This window comes from Psittacula echo, assembly GCF_963264785.1.
Source record: "Psittacula echo genome assembly, chromosome: 1".
Lineage (NCBI taxonomy): Eukaryota > Metazoa > Chordata > Aves > Psittaciformes > Psittacidae > Psittacula > Psittacula echo.
In genome coordinates, this window is record NC_137735.1 from 19,579,155 (window position 1) to 19,597,173 (window position 18,019).

The following is an 18,019-nucleotide window of genomic DNA, read 5'->3' on the forward strand; positions in this document are numbered from 1 at the left end:
AGAAAGGGAAATAAATAAAAGACCTCAGGAACTTTTAATGTTCTTTCTAGGAGAGGATAATCAGTCTTGCATATAGAAATAGTAATAGATGTTTATCTTGGCTTTACTTGCTTTTCTGAATATTTTAACCACTACCTCATGTGACATTCTTACATACAGACTGGGGGAAAAGATGGTCTTGAACCCATCCTTAATAAAGCAGGCACAGAGTCTGTGGAAAATCTGCACCCAGTGTGGAAACCAGTCCATTCGCAGTGGGGAGGACAGCCTGCCTCAGGTGCAGAAGGTTGTCTGTGGTTTGGTTTTATTCAGCCCTTCTGTTAATGACTTGGATGATGGAACAAAAAGTAAACTGATTAAATTCACAGCTGACACCAAGCTGGAAGGGCTGTAAATACACTGTGGGGAAGGATTAGAATTCAAAATGTTCGTGACAAGCTGCAGAAACAATAAGGGGTGGGGGGAATAAAAAAAGGAGGTAATTGAATTAAGACAAAGGTAAAATCCCACACTTGGCAGGAATGAAGAAACATAAAATGGAAACACTTGCATAGACAGCAGTTCTGCAGGAAAGGATCACGCAAAGATCACAATATGATATAGAGAGTAATATAGGCTGTGAGACAAGTGCAGTACTAGTCCATGCTGGTCAGCTGAGATGTTTGTGCACTTCTCTTTCAGAAAGAGGGGCACAGTCCATAGGAAAAGGCGACCTACTCAATATAGGAGCCTACAAAACTGAGGAGGAAAACTTAAAAGAATTGAATCTGTTTAGCTGGAAGAGGGAAGCGCTGTTGGTACATTTTGCACAAGGCTCTTGCAAGGAAGGGAAAAATCTGTGCAGTGTGCATTTTGAAAAGAAGTCAAGGTATTTCCATGTATGGCCATTGGACACTGAACTTGAGGGAAGTTTTGTGTTCATTTCTTGTCTCCCTTCAAACAGCAAATCTCTCTTCAGATTTGTGAATGCTCCATCCCTGGCGGTGTTCAAGGCCAGGTTGGACAGAGGCTCAGGTGGCATGGTTTAGTGTGAGGCATCCCTGCCCATGTCAGGGAGGTTGGGACTAGATGATCTTAAGGCCCTTTCCAACCCAAACCACTCTATGATTGTATGATTCTATATTTATATTTTATATCCATCCATATGTGAACATGAAATTCTGTTAAATTAGGTTGACAGACCGAGTTTCTGAATGCAGCTTTTTCAAAAAGCTTACTAACAGTTCGTCTCTCCCTCAGTCTCACAAAATGATTTGTTCTCAAGCTATTAAAGAGGAAGAATTTCACAGATTTTTCAGATTGGTTTGATTAGAATAGTTTGGCAGCTGCATGATCTTCTATTCGCAAGAGAAATTATTCCTCAGCGAGAACAGCGTTGTTTCCCTTTTGTATATTTATTTAACTTGATTTTTTAATGGATAATGCCCTTAAAAGCTGGAAATACGTACAGCTCTTTTGCAAGAATATTATAAATGGATGCTTATCTCAGGCACTAAATACTTCTGTTTCTTTAAATAGAAACACCAAGTCAAGGAACAGGAATAAACAGGAAGGATAAGCCCAGACCAGTGACAGATTTTCCATTTGCTACAGCAAGACTTTCCATTTTCTTTTCCTTTTTTTCTCCTTAAAGCAATTGCAAACAAGTTCCTCCACCGTGATTGCTGCAGGATGAGGTCCTGTTTGCAGCCCAGTGCCAGCCCCATGCTCACTGTGCAGGCTGAAAACACTCATGTCCAGGACAAAGCCCCTCTCTCTTGAGCACTGGAGCTCAGTGCTGTGTTGGGCCACAGGACAGGCAGTAAATAGCCAAAGCCATTGCACCTTCACAGACACCCTGACAGCATTTTTGCTTTTAAATCCTGACTAACTGGGCAGCTCTACAGATGAAAACCAGAACTGCAGGCTTTACCTGCAGACCCATGGGCAGGTACCGGGACATGCCAGATGTCACTTGAAGCTGGTGCTGTGCCTGTAGGCAATTGCTGTGCAGAGCACTTATGATACCACACCAAACTCAATGTGAGGAAGCTTTGGTGCCTTGCAGTCTCTAAGACACACATGAACAAATGCCAGATGCCCCTGGTGCTGCCTGATGAGCCACCAGCATAACTGGCTCACAGGCTAGGACCATCACTGAGGAACGCAGAAAGTACCCTGAATGAAAGGAGCAGATGAGGGTCCTGAAGATCTGGACTCCGCTTCCCTGAGGCTACAAACATTCCCTTTCTTTTAGCAGCAACAGCCTCAGCCATACGTGGAGAAAAGCAGTCGGCTCCATCACCCACTGCAGAAGACATAAAACCTGCCTTCCCTGGGTGTCATTTTTATGGAGAATCATTCTACCATAAAATCACTGAGAGCAGATCCAAGTGCTGGAGACGCAAAACAAGGCTACTGCTAGCTACAAAAGGATGCTCTTCATCATGTTTAACTCTACACTGGACAAATCTAACGATGTGAATTTGAACAGCAGGGTGATGGCAAAAGGATGATGTCACCACAAAACAAACCCACCAACCAACCAACCCCAAAGGTCATAGCATGCATTGAGAATTTGTGAGAGGAGTCTGGTGTAAAGTCCATTGTAAAGCCCATGAGTAAAGCTAGGTTTGTTTTTTCGATGTGGTCTCATATAGCCAGGAGACTCCAGGACACTGCATGAAATCCAATAATCCTGTGCAGCTGGGACAAAAGCAGGGGTCTTTTTTCAAACAAGCATTGCAATACAAGTACAAGCACATGGTCAGGTCCCTGTGGGCTTTCCTCCTATTAACCACTCATCATAGTTTAACCCAGCCAAAAATTCATACCCACACAGTCACTCGATCACTGCCCCTGGGTGGCATGGGGGAGAGAACTGGAAGAGTAGAAGTGAGAAAACCCATGGGTTGATAAAAAGACAGTTTAACAGGTAAAGCAAAAGCCACGGACACAAGCAAAGCAACACAAGGAATTCATTCACCACTTCCCATCAGCAGGCAGGTGCTCAGCCATCCCCAGGCTTCATCGCAAATAATGGTTACTTGGGAAAGACAAACACTATCAAATCCCCTTCCTTCTTCTTCCCCCAGCTTTCTATGCTGAGCAAGACACCATATGGTCTGGGGTATCCTTATGGTCAGCGGGGGTCAGCTGTGCTGGCTGTGTCCTCTCCCAGCTCTTTGTGCACCTGCAGCCTACTCACTGATAGATAGGGTGGTGTGAGGAGCAGAAAAGGCCTCGACTCTGTGTAATCACTGTTCAGCAACAACTAAAATGTCCCTGTATTATCAACACTGTTTGCAGCACAAACCCAAAACATGGCCCCATACCAGCTAATATGAAGAAATTACCACAGCACAAACCAGCACACCGCTGTCTGCTTTAAAGGCTGTTAGTTTTTCAGCACCTATCTTTAACCAGAACACTAAAACATAGGCAGTGAGTAATAATAGATTCTAATGATACACCTGGTTAGTACTTAGCGACCATCCTTCAGAGCCAGACTGAATGCCAAATCGCCCTGGCAATTGCATTTCTTGTAGTTATCAGCCCTTCTCCTTTTTAAAATACATCTTTCCTACACCAGCCCACAGTTAGTATTTCCTTCTCACTCTCTGAAGTGCAGGGCACTACAAATACACCATTTAGCTTTGCTGCAGTCCTATCTGTCCCCTTGATCGTCTCCTTTACAGCCTTCTGCATTCCTGCTTCCATCCCACATGTGCAGTACGTCAAAAAAGAGCTTTGCAGCAAGTGTTTTTTCTTCAGGGACAGAATCCCAGCTGGTGTAAAGCAGCACAAATGCCACTGAAGTCTGCAGCATTTACTGTGTTCATTTAAACCAGCTACGATTCTGACCCTCTTTCTTATAATGCAACTAAAAGCTTTACAATTATCTTCTTGGGGTACTGACCACTGACTCAGAAACTGCACTGCAAATGTGTTAAATTCAGTCCACTAGTTTATGGCTCAGGGAGTAAACCATGAAAAATGCCCTTTTCTTCCTTCCATTCCTTGTGTCCCCTTAAAAAATGGTTTATGGTGCTAAGAGAGAGTTTTTCTAACAGCACCCAGACTGGGCACTTGCTTCTTGCATTTTACAAACTGAAACCATCCCCCTCTGCACTTGGCTCGTTTTGGCTGAACAGTTTTCGCATACATTCATAAAACCTTATTATGAAACATTTTACTTCTTTGAAATGCTTTAAACCCACACAATTTCATAGCATCACCCTGCCGCAAGTATGGATTTCCCCAGCTCTGAGCCTGCCAGTGAGTGAGCTTTGGGAAAGCTGCACAGGAGGCAGAGCTGGGATGAGGGGCAATCCTCGCTCTCGGCCTTACAGTTTGGCTTTCACTGAGCACTGCATGGTTCCCATGAGCACGGTGATTTGAACAACTCATAAATACCCTGAAGAAAAGAAATACTGGTTATCCTGTTCCATAGATTAGGACCTGAAGCCCAGGGCTAAAGGAACACATTCAATATCCCAATATTCCAAGCAGAAGTTAACTCTATTTCCAGTCCCTGGCTAATGATCTGAGCGGTTGACATTCCTTTAACTCTACTCTCCCTCATACAGACAGGAAAAATATTGGCTCTTGGATAACCGAGTGCCTTGGATCTGATGGAATGTACAGCACCAGCAAGATTAACACGCACACTCCGGAAGCTGACAGCCCCATTCCTTACCCAGCTGGCAGGAGACATGAACTGGGAAAAAGAATTTTCTTTGCAATTTTCTCGCGTTGAGAATTGTGCCTGAGTAATCAGAGCTGCACTCTTCTCTCTGCGGAAACCTCAGCCCATTCGATTGCTCTGGTGATGGCTTCAGCAGCAGGAAGCACTGCGGGCAGGGTGATGTCCCTGAGAGTGGAGCATTCCTCAGCTCACGGCATGTCAAAATGCATGTGAACTCGCTGTGCTCCAGCCAGCTTCTGGGAAACAGTCTCTATGCCTCAGCCTGATGTTGCACTGCCTCAGCACTGCTCACTTCTCCTCTTGGAATGAAATCACTGCTGCCTCCAAAAACAAGAAAGAAAGGCTTCAGGGGAGCCGATCACTAGGTGACTGAAGCAGCAGGCACTAACTAGCCCTTAAAACTTCAGGGAAGCATCGCTGAGATGTACCTCGACACCTACAGTTTGAGCTCAGGTTTTAAAAGCACAGAAACTTTGGTGCCCGTCCATGTGGAACAGTTTATGTTGCTCACGCACCACTTTCAATTTTTACTAATGAAGAAATAAAAATGCAAACCAGCTCAACGACAACCAGCACATACATGAGCGAACTGCCCAGCTGTGCCTTCGTAACACTCCTTGCTCTCCCCTCACTGCACGTTGAAGGTCACTTGGCTTAGATAAGCACATGAAGTCATCAGAAGGAAGATTAATTTAAAAGCTCGGTAACTTTGTTCCTTGTCTCTGGAATGTTGGTGGGGACCCAGGGCCACACTGACGGTTCAACCGAGACAGCACAAACTGTTCACCCTGCCCAAAACAAGAATGCCTCAAACTTTCCCCCCTGCTCCCTCCCTCCATCCCCTCCCCCAGTTCTCCGGGTGACGCCTCCCCTCAGCCCGTTACCTAACTTCGACACAAACACGCAGCTCCATGAGCATCACCTTCAAACAGCCCTGCCTTTCTGGCTGATCGCACCTCACTTTAGGGGAGCAGAGGCAAAGAGCGACCACTGAGGGGTTCTGCGGCAGCTCGGCAAGGTAACCAGCCTGTGGGGTTTTTACTTTCTGTTTGCAATGCCTAACTAGTGCTTAAGTAGACAGACCAGAAACAGGCTCCTGGCAAACTGTCCTGCTGGAATTCGTAAGAGAGAAAAGTCGCAACACAAACTCAGAAAAAGATTTGGTAACTCTTTGGCTTACTTGCTTCCTGCAAGGAAACAGAGGCAGTTTTTAAGATCAAGATCTAGAGTAAAATACAGAATCGCTGGAGTTTTTTTAATCATAGGCATCAGTTGTGTGTGTTTAAACACGCATCTGCATTTTTAGTTTCAGTTCATTACATTAGGCAGATTCAGCAAGCAGCAGTCCATGGGAATCACGCTCCAGATTCAGCAAGCAGCAGTCTATGGGGATCATGCTCCAGCTGTTTTGCTCAGCTCCACCACAGGCTGCGAGCCTCCTCTCCAGCCACGCAGCTGCAAAACACCCTTAATCCTTTGTGGCTTCTTGTACCTTCTGCAGGCTCTGAATTGCCAAGATGCTTCTGCTCCTTTCTCTGGTCACTGGGATCGCCCTGTCCGCCTCTGGGGTCATGACAGACAAAGAAACTGATCCAAGCCAAGACTGGTTTCAGGACATACAGAAGAAAGTGAATGACCTCTGGCAGAATTTGGTCTACCCAGTAATGCCTGGTAACGAGACGGATGGGATGATTTATGCTGCTTGTGAAATGAAGCCCAGCTCCAAAATAGATGCTGACAAGCCACAAGTGACTGGACAAGTCTTATTCAGACAGTATTACTCATCTGGAAGATTAGAAGCCATTTTTTACCTGGATGGGTTTCCATTGGATAATAACCAATCTGGTAGAGCTATACACATCCACGAGCTTGGGGATCTCAGCAAGGGCTGTGATGCTACAGGAGGACACTACAACCCCTTCAGTGTGAATCACCCCCGGCACCCGGGGGATTTTGGCAACTTTTTCCCTAAAGAAGGCAAGATCAGAAAATACAAACCGAATCTCTTTGCCACTATGTTTGGTCCGTATTCCATCATGGGCAGATCCGTTGTGATCCATGAGCAGGAAGATGACATGGGCAAGGGCAACAACAAGGCCAGTCTGGAAAATGGAAACGCTGGGAAGCGGTTGGCTTGCTGTGTGATTGGGATGTGCAACAAGAATCTGTGGGAAGAGAAACTGCCCGAGGTTACAGACAAGAAGAAGAGAGGGCTCAACAAAAGAACACAGAACCAGACTTAAGTGAAGATCAACACAAGTGCTACAGCGTGGGCAGCACAAAGCACATCAGGCTGTGCCATTGGCCACCAAGATACATGGCTAAAGGCTTCTCATTTCCATTTACTTGCTCCTCTAAGAAACATGTATCACTTTGTAGAGCATCCTTTCTGTAAGCCCATCAATAAAACCAGCATCAACTCAACATTGTGATGTATTTTCTGGAAAAGATTCCTTTGCATGTAAGTAAGAGTGCTCATGGGTATGGTCCATAGTCTGTAAAGTGTCTGTGCACCGCAAGAGATCCTAAGTTAGATAGCAGAGGAAAAAGAAGTTAGTATGAATAAGAAACTGCCTCTCATTAGGGGCTGTCCTGTACTTGGCTGCCAATCTGAAAAGTAAAAACATTTCTATGCTTTCAGCAGTGCTGGGTGTTGTGTTGCAAGACCTGGATAATGGACTTCCCCTAAAGACAAGGGAAAGTACAGACATTTCTCTTTTAAACTTTAGATCCATTACATTATTCTACTTGTATTTTCAAGTTTTATTCTCAAACACGTGCCAGCTTCTTAACTATTCTGTATTGTCCACATGGCTATGGCTAAGTCACACTGTTTACATCTGAAAGCAGACTTACAGGAAATACTCCAGTTTATCATCGTTCCCTGCCAAAAAGTCCCTAAAGCCTCCAGTTTGTGCCTGTTAACAGTAACTAAGCTGTTGTCGTATCTGTATACAACCAGGACAGCTGTAGACAGAAGTTTTGATGCTGCTTAAACAGGGATGACAGAGTTAACAGATCAGACATAAATATTATTTTCAAAGTCAAGAAATACCGAGTGTGTTTCTTCACACAAAAATGCGGCAGTAAATCAGTCAGTTCAGACGGGGAGAAGTGACAGTGAAAAGATTTAAGCCCGATAATTTTCAGCCTTAAAACTCTCACTCAATAAAGCTCTTGCTTTTTTAATTTAGCACATCTCACTGAAAACACTAAAACATTACCTCATGGCTATCATTCATCAGCTACTGAGAGGAGAAAGGGAAAGGAGCAGGTAGAACAAGCAGATCAGGAAACGTTTTTATTAAAGATGACAAAATGTATTAATATACTTTAACCATGTTGTGCAGTTCATCCAGGCAGCAACAAAAGGGAGGTTTGCAAATAAATTAAACTGCATAATTTAGAAAGTAAAACCACAAAACAGAAGCTCGTAAACAAAATCCTACCTCTTAGAAACACAGCAGACTTTCAACTTAATCTCAGTTAAGATTTTGAAATACATTCCTGAGTCCATATGGATTAAGGAAACGCCACTATCTTTATTATACAAATTCCCCATATGCTTAAAAATAGCCTCACTTAGAAAAGCAGCAGCTTTCTAATGGATGCCATTAACCTGTCATTCTCACACACTTATTTTACAAATTCGGTGAGCATTGTTTTTCAGACAACCACAGCGTTGCACTTTCAGGTGAACTCCTTCTCACAGATAATGCATCAATTCACTTTCAGGTGAGACAAACTCCGTAACAATCAGTTTGTGAAATGCACCATACCCCTGCCACAACATCCCTTTCCTAGTGTGCTTCCCCAAAGCCCAACACCAAAGGGCTTATATGTCTGAATGCAATTTCTGCATTTCTAAAGTCCTAGGAAAAAGAAGCACAAGTCTAAGGCCTCTCCCTGCCTTCCCCCCCCCCCCCCCCAAAAAAAAAAGCAACACTACTGAAGTAGTGTTGAGCCCACAATAAAACACTAATTAATTTACTGGGAAAACAATCATGGTTCTAATAGCACAACAATAGCAATTAAAACAATATCCAAGAAAGACACTGATGAGAATATTCAATTAGTTATCACATAGTGCAGCAAAGATGTCTGTCTTTTACAAGTCTCCTGGCTTTGAAGCCCTGTGTTCCTGGGAGAAAGCTAAAACCATAGCTAGAATACACCTGTACTAGGGCAGAAAGGAGAGGGCCAGTACTGCAGCAGTGACATAGCACTGAAAATTAGGTTTCCAGAGATCTAGATATCCTACTGGAATTTAATGATTGCAAAGATAAAAAATGGCATCTAAGAGGGAGAATGGGGTGAGGATAATTACCAAGATGTCCTAGTTGTTGGGTTGTACATCACTATGTTCTCACAGAAAGAATGTGAGAACATAAGAGGAATCAACAAATGAGGCACTAAAAGGCTGTTGGTCCAGCACTGTTTCTACTGGCTTGATTTTTCTGCACCAAGCTCTTCATTAACTAATAGAATTAACTGGCTGCTAAGGGACCAGGAGCAAAATGCCAACTCACACAACTGTGGGTCAGGAAAGACACAGGGCAGGGAAACAGTATAGCACCCTCAACGTTTTGAGCTCAGCTACATGGAATCTTGACCTTATTCGCTTGCCTCAGTTCTGACTGCATTGGTATTTAGCTCAGGATTAGTCTGTGAAAGATGGAAAAGAATACATCTTGAACAAAATCCTACTTCATGTGACACTTAAGCATTAAAGGAAAAAAATCCTGCCACATTCTCCCAGAGATTTCAGTTTCTGCAGCTATTTCTCTTCTGACTTGTCAGCACTGTCATACGAATGAGTCAATAATGCAGTCAGTTACAATTAATGGGAACAGCATGACAATCTTTCAAATGCTTAAACTCTTCATGCATTTTTCAGGTGATGAGGAACTTGAATGGTCATCAGGATAATGAAATAAAAACTTGTTACTGCTTCATGTCCCTAATATACTTAAATATACAGATGTTTTCTGTTCCTAAGGGCAGTGGCTTAATATCACTGAAATGCTGCAATGTCGAACTACCTTTAAGAAGAAAGGAAACATACTTGAGGAGCACCGTGAGTACAGCTTTATTGCCTGCAGACAGACACTGAAATGGCTATATGAATGCACCTGCTGGGGAAAACACATGAGAACAGTGACAAGCCACATTTTTCACCTTCCCACTATCATTCCTTATATTTATATGTACTAATTTACATAGAGCCTTTCTTCTGCTGAATACAAACTGTTCATGGACTCTGACACCTTGATTATGGCAGCACCTGCTAGCTCATCTTCCATATACAGAAGAGTTTGTCCATATTGCTAATATAAACTCTGTTTATTCAGTAGCTGACAAGTGGGCTGTAAAAAATTTGCAGCTGGCAGTTATTTGTCAAAGAAGTCCTCAATCTGGGAGGGATTCTCCTTTTTATTAGTAGTATTTTATTAAATTTGGTTTAATTCTCTCTGATTGGTTTCAAGTTCTAGGAGTGAGAAATGAACATTTACAGACAATTAGGTCCCAAGCCAGCAGAAAAATTGCCTTGATGGCTGCTGGCCCATAGAAACTCCACAGCTGCAGAGACTACTACAGAGACTGCTACAAATGGGAGACGAAGGACCTGCCTCCCCTTCTCCAACAGCTGCTGACTTCAATGTTAAGTATTCCCTTGTTGCTGCCTTCCTAGGAGCAGAGTGGCACATCTCCAGCATCAGGAGCGAGCTAGGGAATGACACAGCAGCCTTCTTTTCCCCTGGTTATTATCAAGGGAAGAAATTTTAGAAGGCAGCAACAGTGCAAATAAACCTTCTACCACACCATAGACTGGTGAAATGAGGAGGAAAGGAAGAATTATCCTTAATTCCAAACCATGAGAAAATAAAAAAAGACACAGATTCCTTTAAAAAGGAGAGCACAGATGGAACAGGCTGAAATCTACCACCCGTTACTCAGCCTGAGGGCTGTTCCAGCTCCTGTAAGCTGAGGAATGCAATTCCACTAACTGAGAGTGCCAAGTAGGTGTAGAAGGCATCACTGGATCTCCTCTTGCTGTTCTCCTTGCTTTGGAACAGCAGTGCCATTTCTCACTGAAAGACTTCTGGCTTCTCTGGTGAATTTTCCTTCAGAGCTCCATTAAATCGGGTTCTCAGGATCTGGTGAAATAACTCCCTGCTTTTTGATGAGATAAGCTGGGAGAGGGAAGGAAAAAATTCATACAGTTGAGAAGATATAAAGTTTTGTAATGAGAGAACTATATATATATATATATATATACACACACACGCAGGGATGGTTTTCAGAAACTTCCCATAAGGGAATAGTGATTTTATTCTAAGGATGTACTTAAATCACTATATATAAAGAGAAATAGAACACAGCGTGAGAAACGAGCAAAAGCTTGCAGCCTTAAGATGCTTCTCAATTTATCATCCCAAATTTTGCATCCTTGGTAGGCACTTCTAACCATTAAAATACGGTCCAGCACTAGGACCAAACACGTTAGAGAAGCCTAGTGATAACATGATAAATCGTTATCATTGGTCTCTTTGCTACACTAATGTAAATTACACCAATCTATGTAAAAATTTCAAAACATTACAAAGATGATTAAACCTCATTGCTAATTCTTTCCCTTGGGTAATTTGCATTTTTGGTACACTGTAGCCAAAACTAACAGAAAACCACCTTTATTAGACAAATATTAACAGTTCAGTGCAAAAATCAGCCCTATGCACACTGTTTCATTGATCACATTCACAGCAGCACAGACACTGCAAAAGGATTAGTGAGATGCTCGAGGGCCTGGATTTCATACCTCAAGCCAAACTGTTATCCAAATATTCACAATTTTCAGCAGGATCAGATGGTTTCTTGTTTTCACATTCAGGGAGCTCCTCAAAGCTATTATTTGTGTGTGCAGTTGTAACACTGAGCCCCCCATGCCTTCCAGGGACCTCAGTATGCACCACATCCACGGTGCTACTATTTTGATCCCCTTTTTCATTTGGAATGTCACAATCGCTCTCTGAGGTTTTGTCATTGTCTTTCAGGGCCTTGGTTTCAGGTGTTTGTTCATTCTCCGAGTTTGAGGGATCTGTAGGGTCGGATGGGTCAGGGCTGGAAAGTGGGAACTCTCCCTCAGATGAACCATTAAGCTCTGCTCCAGCCACCGTGTTCTGCTCTCCTGTTTTCCCTTCCAGTTCTGCAACTGCCTGCTCTGTCAGTTTAATTATCTGACTTCCGAGCTTGTTTATTTCTTCTTCCTGGGAACGTAGCTGGGGTAATGAAGGGTAAAAATGTTTATTCTGGTTTCTGTTATTTAAGTTTGTTCCTTCTGGAGCCAGGGACTCACTTGCAACAGGACAAGTTGCATCACCTTCTCCCTTCTGTTCTGCTGAAAGAGAAATGGAACAGTGAGATGCTCTAGTCAGTCACAGGCATTTATTGTATATCTGACCTGAAGACCATCACCACCAGTGCCAGACCACAAAGATGTTTACCTCAGTAAGGAACTGCCAAGAGTGATTCCCTATCCCATTCTAGGCCCATTTCTCAGATCATAAGCAATCAGCATAAGTTTCTTTCTGGACCTCGCCCTGTTTTAGAGCCCGTCTTTCACCAACACCGACAACTCTGAAAGAGTCATAGTTGATGCTATACTGTAGAACAGCAGGGTCAGGCAAACTTTTTCAAAGGAATACGAACTCTAAGCAAGGCATTCAGCTACAGAAATTTTTGGCACAGCTTAACATTAATCCCCACATCTCTACAACTTTCAGTGGTTAACACAAGCTCCATTTATTTTGAGCTTTTTACAGGCTTTCATCCAATAAGGAAGTTTCTTTACTGGTCCTGCAACATTTCTCCTAACAGAAAAGATTATTCTAATTTGGGCAACAGCAGAAGACAAAGCAGCAGTGGACAAATTCCAAATACACCATTATACCAAAAGGCAAACACTGAACCAAGTGTAAATAGAGAAAACAGCAAAGTGTAAACAAACAGCTTTGTGAAAGAGAGCGGATTTGTCCCCATCTCAGTTAAGGACAAAAAGCCTCATTGAAAACAAGCTTGCGAAGTCTAGTAAAAGAAATTAGGAAATGCCAGAAGTATGGCTGCACTGACAGCTTAAAATGACTCTTGTCATGCAGATGCATTACCTCTCCATATATGAGCGCTTACTCTCTTTCTCTGGCAGGAATCCTGCCTCATGCAATGCACGGGATAGCGTGGCTGCAGGATGGGACCAGATCTACACAATATAGGAGCCTACTGTCTTTGTCAGACCCACCTCATGTATAATTTGGGAGCTGATATGTGAGCAAGACAAGGGTTGGTATGAAGGGAACAGATGCTACCATCTAGGAAGCTAGGAACGCTACTCTGAAGAGATGGAATTTAAGTTTGTGGAAAAGGCAGGGAAAAATTAACTTTCAAAAGGTGATCACCCACTGGATCTAACCCTCATTATCAGAGCACTCAGCTGGAAACCTAGGAGCTTGATCTGCAGCACTGCTCTGCTCATGTTATGTATCTGATCATACATACCCAAAGTGCTCCAGAAAGCCAAAACTTGTGTACCTCAAATCTGCATTCAAAATTAGTAGGGACTCTACCTTATTGTGTGCCTCAGTTTCCTCCCCCTGCAGCGGTATAAGACCATCCCTTTACCTTCCTGCAATTTTCTGAAGATAAATGGTTTCAAAGCACTGTATCACCAGAGAAAAGTTCTTAGAAAAACAGTACTTCTGTCTTCAGGGAATGCTTGAAGTAGCACACAGGCAATACAGCAGGAACAATGCATTCAACAATAAAGAGGAAAAAACACAAATAGCTGTTCATTAGCGGCCACGATGCTCAAGTGCAATCTATCCCACGACACTAGCCATCCTGTGCACTGGATAAAGTGAGATTTGGTGGCACAAGACAGTCTTTAATTCATGGCTTGCACTATGTCATCATGCCTTTTCACACAGGAACTGTACAGTATATCCTACGGACTTCCACCATCCAGCATAACTGTAGCAATGATAACATGTACAACTGAAAACAGGCCTTGATGAGACCAGGGTAAGCAGATAGATTAGATAAAAAAAGCCTGAAAACTCCCTCTGATTATTATTAGATCTAGCTAGAGCAACATTTGATGCATTACAGAAAGTTGTGGTAAGAATGTATATTCCTAAAAAAGCTAAAAACATTCCCTGGGCCAAATATCAATGGTACTATTTAAGGGACCATAGTTGACCAACATGACATCAGGCCTAGTATTTTAAGATCACTATTCTTCTTATCAACTGTTTTCACTCGACTGATCATTCAACTAATAGGAAAATAAAGTGAGTTTGTTTTATTTCAGGAATACTTTTAAGCCAAGAGCATACTTGCTGCTAAACTAAGGCAGGTGAATACATTCTTACACTCTTCCCAGCTGCCAAGCTCCTCCAGATTTTGGAGGTACACCATACAGATGAGAAATTGGAATACGCACCAAGCTTCTAAAACTCAGCAGCACAGTCATTCCCCATGCAGAGCGGCACAAAAGGTGACTCAGTATCACTGCCATATAGCTGCTGACTGCAGAGGAGCTGTGCCCTGCTACTCATCTACTGTAGTCTTCCCATCACTTGAGAGTCCTGATATCAGCCTTCCTTTCCTCTGCTCCAGGCTTTGCTCCCTCTAAGTTTACATAATCTTGAAGGAATGGTGCATGCAGAGGTTTACCAGTGATGGTGGTGCAAAGCTAGCTCAAGAGAATCACTGGGTTGGCTTTTAGTTGATGAGATTTGAAAGTGAATGGTTGAGAATGGGGTGGAAACTTCAGCCTGTTTTCTGAGGGTGGAAAACTTCTCAGATTTCTAATTCCTTTCAGTTACAGATATACTAAATGCTTGCACATAAAAAACCCACCCAACAAACAAACAAACAAACCAGCCAAAACAAAATACCTGCAAAACAACAAAAACCAAACCAACAAAAGACCAACAAAAATGCACAAACCAACCAACCAAAGAAAAAAAGCCCAAACCCAAGCCCCACATGGTCATCAGAATCTAACACAAACAAGTTATTTGGCTGACATTAAAAAAACCAGCTGAACTAGAAAACACAGCATGGAAAGCTTCAGCCCAGAGCTGAAGTTTGGCAGTATGACAAGGCAACAGAAACAGGGTCTGATGAGACTGGACAGGCAGCTTTAATCAAAACAGTAATACCAGCCTCACCTCGGACAAATACGTAAAGGAAAGAGCATAATGCCACCAAGTAAATACTTTCAGTAACTGCAGATTTAATTAAAAATCAATGATTAAGCAAGCAAAAAATGAATATTGATGAGTTGTTACTACTCACCAGAGAACTATTCACTATAGTTTCACATCTTATTTTTAGCAAAAATACCAGCTGATCACGATTATTATAACAAATGATCAGTCTGGCTGTCAAGTTTGATCAGATGATGACATGGATAATAAAGTCAAAATTAAGCCACAATCTATTTAGTTTCAGGATTAACAAATAAACAGTTTATGATACTTCATGGTTAGCTGAGTGAGAACTGGGCATACCAAAATGTTATGCCCATTAAAGAGCTTATCCAAATGCCGATAGGCAAGCATAATAATCCATCTCCATCCATTATGAAAAACTAAGGAAAAAAATCAAGGTTATCAGCAAAACAGTATCTGCCCCTACTGTTAAATAAAGTTAAACTTGACTTTGGAGAGACGTTAAAGCTTGCTATTGGGGAGGGATTTTTAGCAAAACACATGCAAGAGTACAAAAAAGGCAGTCAATTTCTCTGGGAAAACAAGTCAGGTATTTCAATTTACTTGGGTGCAGTCATGAAGCCATTCATCTAGATATCAGCTATAATGCAGTAAAGTGCTAAACCAGTTCCATAGACTGCTCCCCTACTGTGCATTTTAACTGAGGTAAAAAGAGCAGGAGGCAGTTAACTGTAACATAGATGGCATGAATAACTTCTCACAGTATAAAGTTATATGGCAGGAAAACTCCTTGAGGTGTAAGACCTGATCCCTCACCCTGTGCAATCTATTCAGTGGTTAGTTTTCAGTCGTTTCTTTGCTATTTGTACTGGTACCATCTAGCCATTTTACTTGTGGATGATTTACACAATCTTTGTGACCACTGAAACTTTGCCTTCTGCTAACCCAGCATGAAATTTATTCCTTTTTATTTGGAAAGAAATAAGTGCTCAGCTCTCATCATGTTCCCCACGTTCCAGGTACTCACCTTGTACTTCAGTTTTCAGTGGCTTATCAGTAAACGCTAACAACGGTGACCTGGACCGCTGTGTAACAGGCAAGGTTGGGTCACTGAATGTTATAGTATCCTTTCCACCTGAAACAATCCAAGTATTAGAACCATTAATTCACCAAATAAATCCATTGTGCACTAGTGATATTCAAACATATCCTACAGTATTTTTGCAATGCTATGGAAAAGCACAGGACAGGAAAAGCATCTCAAATGATCCTTCTACAGTATGGAAAAAATCCATATTCCAGCTCCAGTACAGAGTAAGTCAAATACAGGAAGGGTGCATGTTTTTACCCTCCATACTGAGTAAAGGACACATTTTGAAAGACAACCAGGTGCTGTATACAGCAAATTGTCCTGGCAATTAGCATTCAATCCAGAATATTAATAATCAGATCATACCAGAAGTTTTACAAAGAGTAATGGATCATTTGCATGCTATTAACCAGCAAGCGTTCAGCACTGACTCTTTACTCTCTATTACTGTGCCTCAATGATCAACCTGCTTGTATCACATATGTAGTTGTATGCTACAGACTCACTCACATATCTTACAGTGCTCCCTTAAAAAAAAATTAGAATATGAAAAGCTTAGCATAACGAAGTACTGAGGGAATAAGGGATTTTAATCTGAAAATTCCAAAAGCATTTCTGAGCATTTTCATTTGAAACCAAATGGAAAAGGGCAATTTTCCAGCTCTTTTGCAGACAAAATAGTGCAAGAAACTCTTCAGCTGAGGACTCTGCTGTAGATGTCTAAACTTTACATATTTTAGCAATATAGCAAGCAACACCTGCAAATCCTTCAGGAAGTCCTCTGCTACATGTTTTTAGTGACTGACACTACCTCAAGCCTAGAGGGGAAATGGCAGGAAATGTGCAAGATCAGCTAAGCATGGTGTTTGTGTGGCCTCCAGAACAACTGCCAGCTGGTAAGTAATGGCTGGGGAGGCAGCAAGCTACTGCTCTATTTATCTCCATAAGAATGGACAGGTATGTAACAACCACTTCTCCCTCTAAATCTGCCTGTACGTTTCACCTTAAGGCAACATCCTATATCTAATCACCCATCCGAGGCAAAGACTTTCAAAAGAGCACCAGGTCAGGAGACACCCAGAATAAATCCAGCTCTGAGAAAGTTCTGGTACCTACTAAGAAATAATGAAAGTCAAGCTGTTCCCATGGAGTCTAAACTGGACCACCCCAATCCCTAACTACTTTTGAAAGCACTGGCTGTAAATACCTTCATCCTTAAGTAATTAATGACGTTTTTATATCCTTAACATGTTGGGGTATATACTATAATAATAATATGAATGCAATTAATGCTTTTGAAAAGTGGATCTTGTCAAGCTTTGATCTCCCTGCCAAGTATGCATCAGAATTCTGCTTTCACCATAGCAAGTAAAAACCAATAATATTAACTAACAGCAAAGTGGAGAACCCCCCTGTGTAAGGCAAAATTAATTAAAACAGAGGAAAAAAAAAAGAAAAAGGCAAACCAAATCCGACAGCAATTTCAAAATGCAAAAGCCCAGAGGAATGTGCTTTGCTGCAACAGGGGAGGAATTTTGTGTTGGAAGAAGAACTAAATCATTCAGGGAACTAGTGGTATGAAAACATCCAATAGATATTCATACAGAGTCAAAAGTGGCCACATATCCGTAAAGATACAAATTAATGCAACAGAGGAAGTCAAATTAAAAAAGGTTAATTATGGCTTTAACAGGGAAGTAGAAAGGTAGCAAGCAAAGGCTTTTTCTTTTGTTTTTGAATTTAAAAAGTACAGTCTGAGCTGAAGTCCCAAAAGACTGCAAGACAAGCTTCAAAAAAGAAACTTCTTGACTTTCAGCCAGCATTTACACAGTACGCAGATTTACTTCCACATCTTAGTCTGAAAACCAACTTCGTTACAGAAAATAATGCTAAGCTCAGTATCCACACACCTAAGCAACAGATGTTTGATGCGTATTTAGTTATTAACAGTGACTCACACCCATTCATAAAGGAGGGTATTGCTGCACTATATTCCGTGAATCATGGTCT

The 18,019-nt window shown here is 42.1% G+C and overlaps 2 protein-coding genes across 2 annotated transcripts in view; one reads left to right on the forward strand and one right to left on the reverse strand.

The window, feature by feature from the left end:
- Positions 1-6,204: 6,204 nt before the first annotated feature.
- SOD3 (superoxide dismutase 3) lies at positions 6,205-6,930 on the forward strand (the record flags this gene model as incomplete). The annotated part of the gene is made up of 1 exon (XM_080626235.1): positions 6,205-6,930. One exon carries the CDS (start codon positions 6,205-6,207, stop codon positions 6,928-6,930), a length of 726 nt encoding a protein of 241 aa, XP_080482361.1.
- Positions 6,931-10,596: 3,666 nt separating this feature from the next.
- CCDC149 (coiled-coil domain containing 149) overlaps positions 10,597-18,019 on the reverse strand; it is a 50,895-nt gene continuing 43,472 nt past the window's right edge. Inside the window, exons 12-14 of the mRNA XM_080638898.1 lie at positions 15,947-16,054; positions 11,508-12,086; positions 10,597-10,881 (exon numbers count right to left, since the gene is read on the reverse strand). Coding sequence (XP_080495024.1) covers positions 11,509-12,086; positions 15,947-16,054 — 686 coding nt within the window. The 3' untranslated portion in view covers positions 10,597-10,881; position 11,508. The remainder of the gene's footprint in view (positions 10,882-11,507; positions 12,087-15,946; positions 16,055-18,019) is intronic.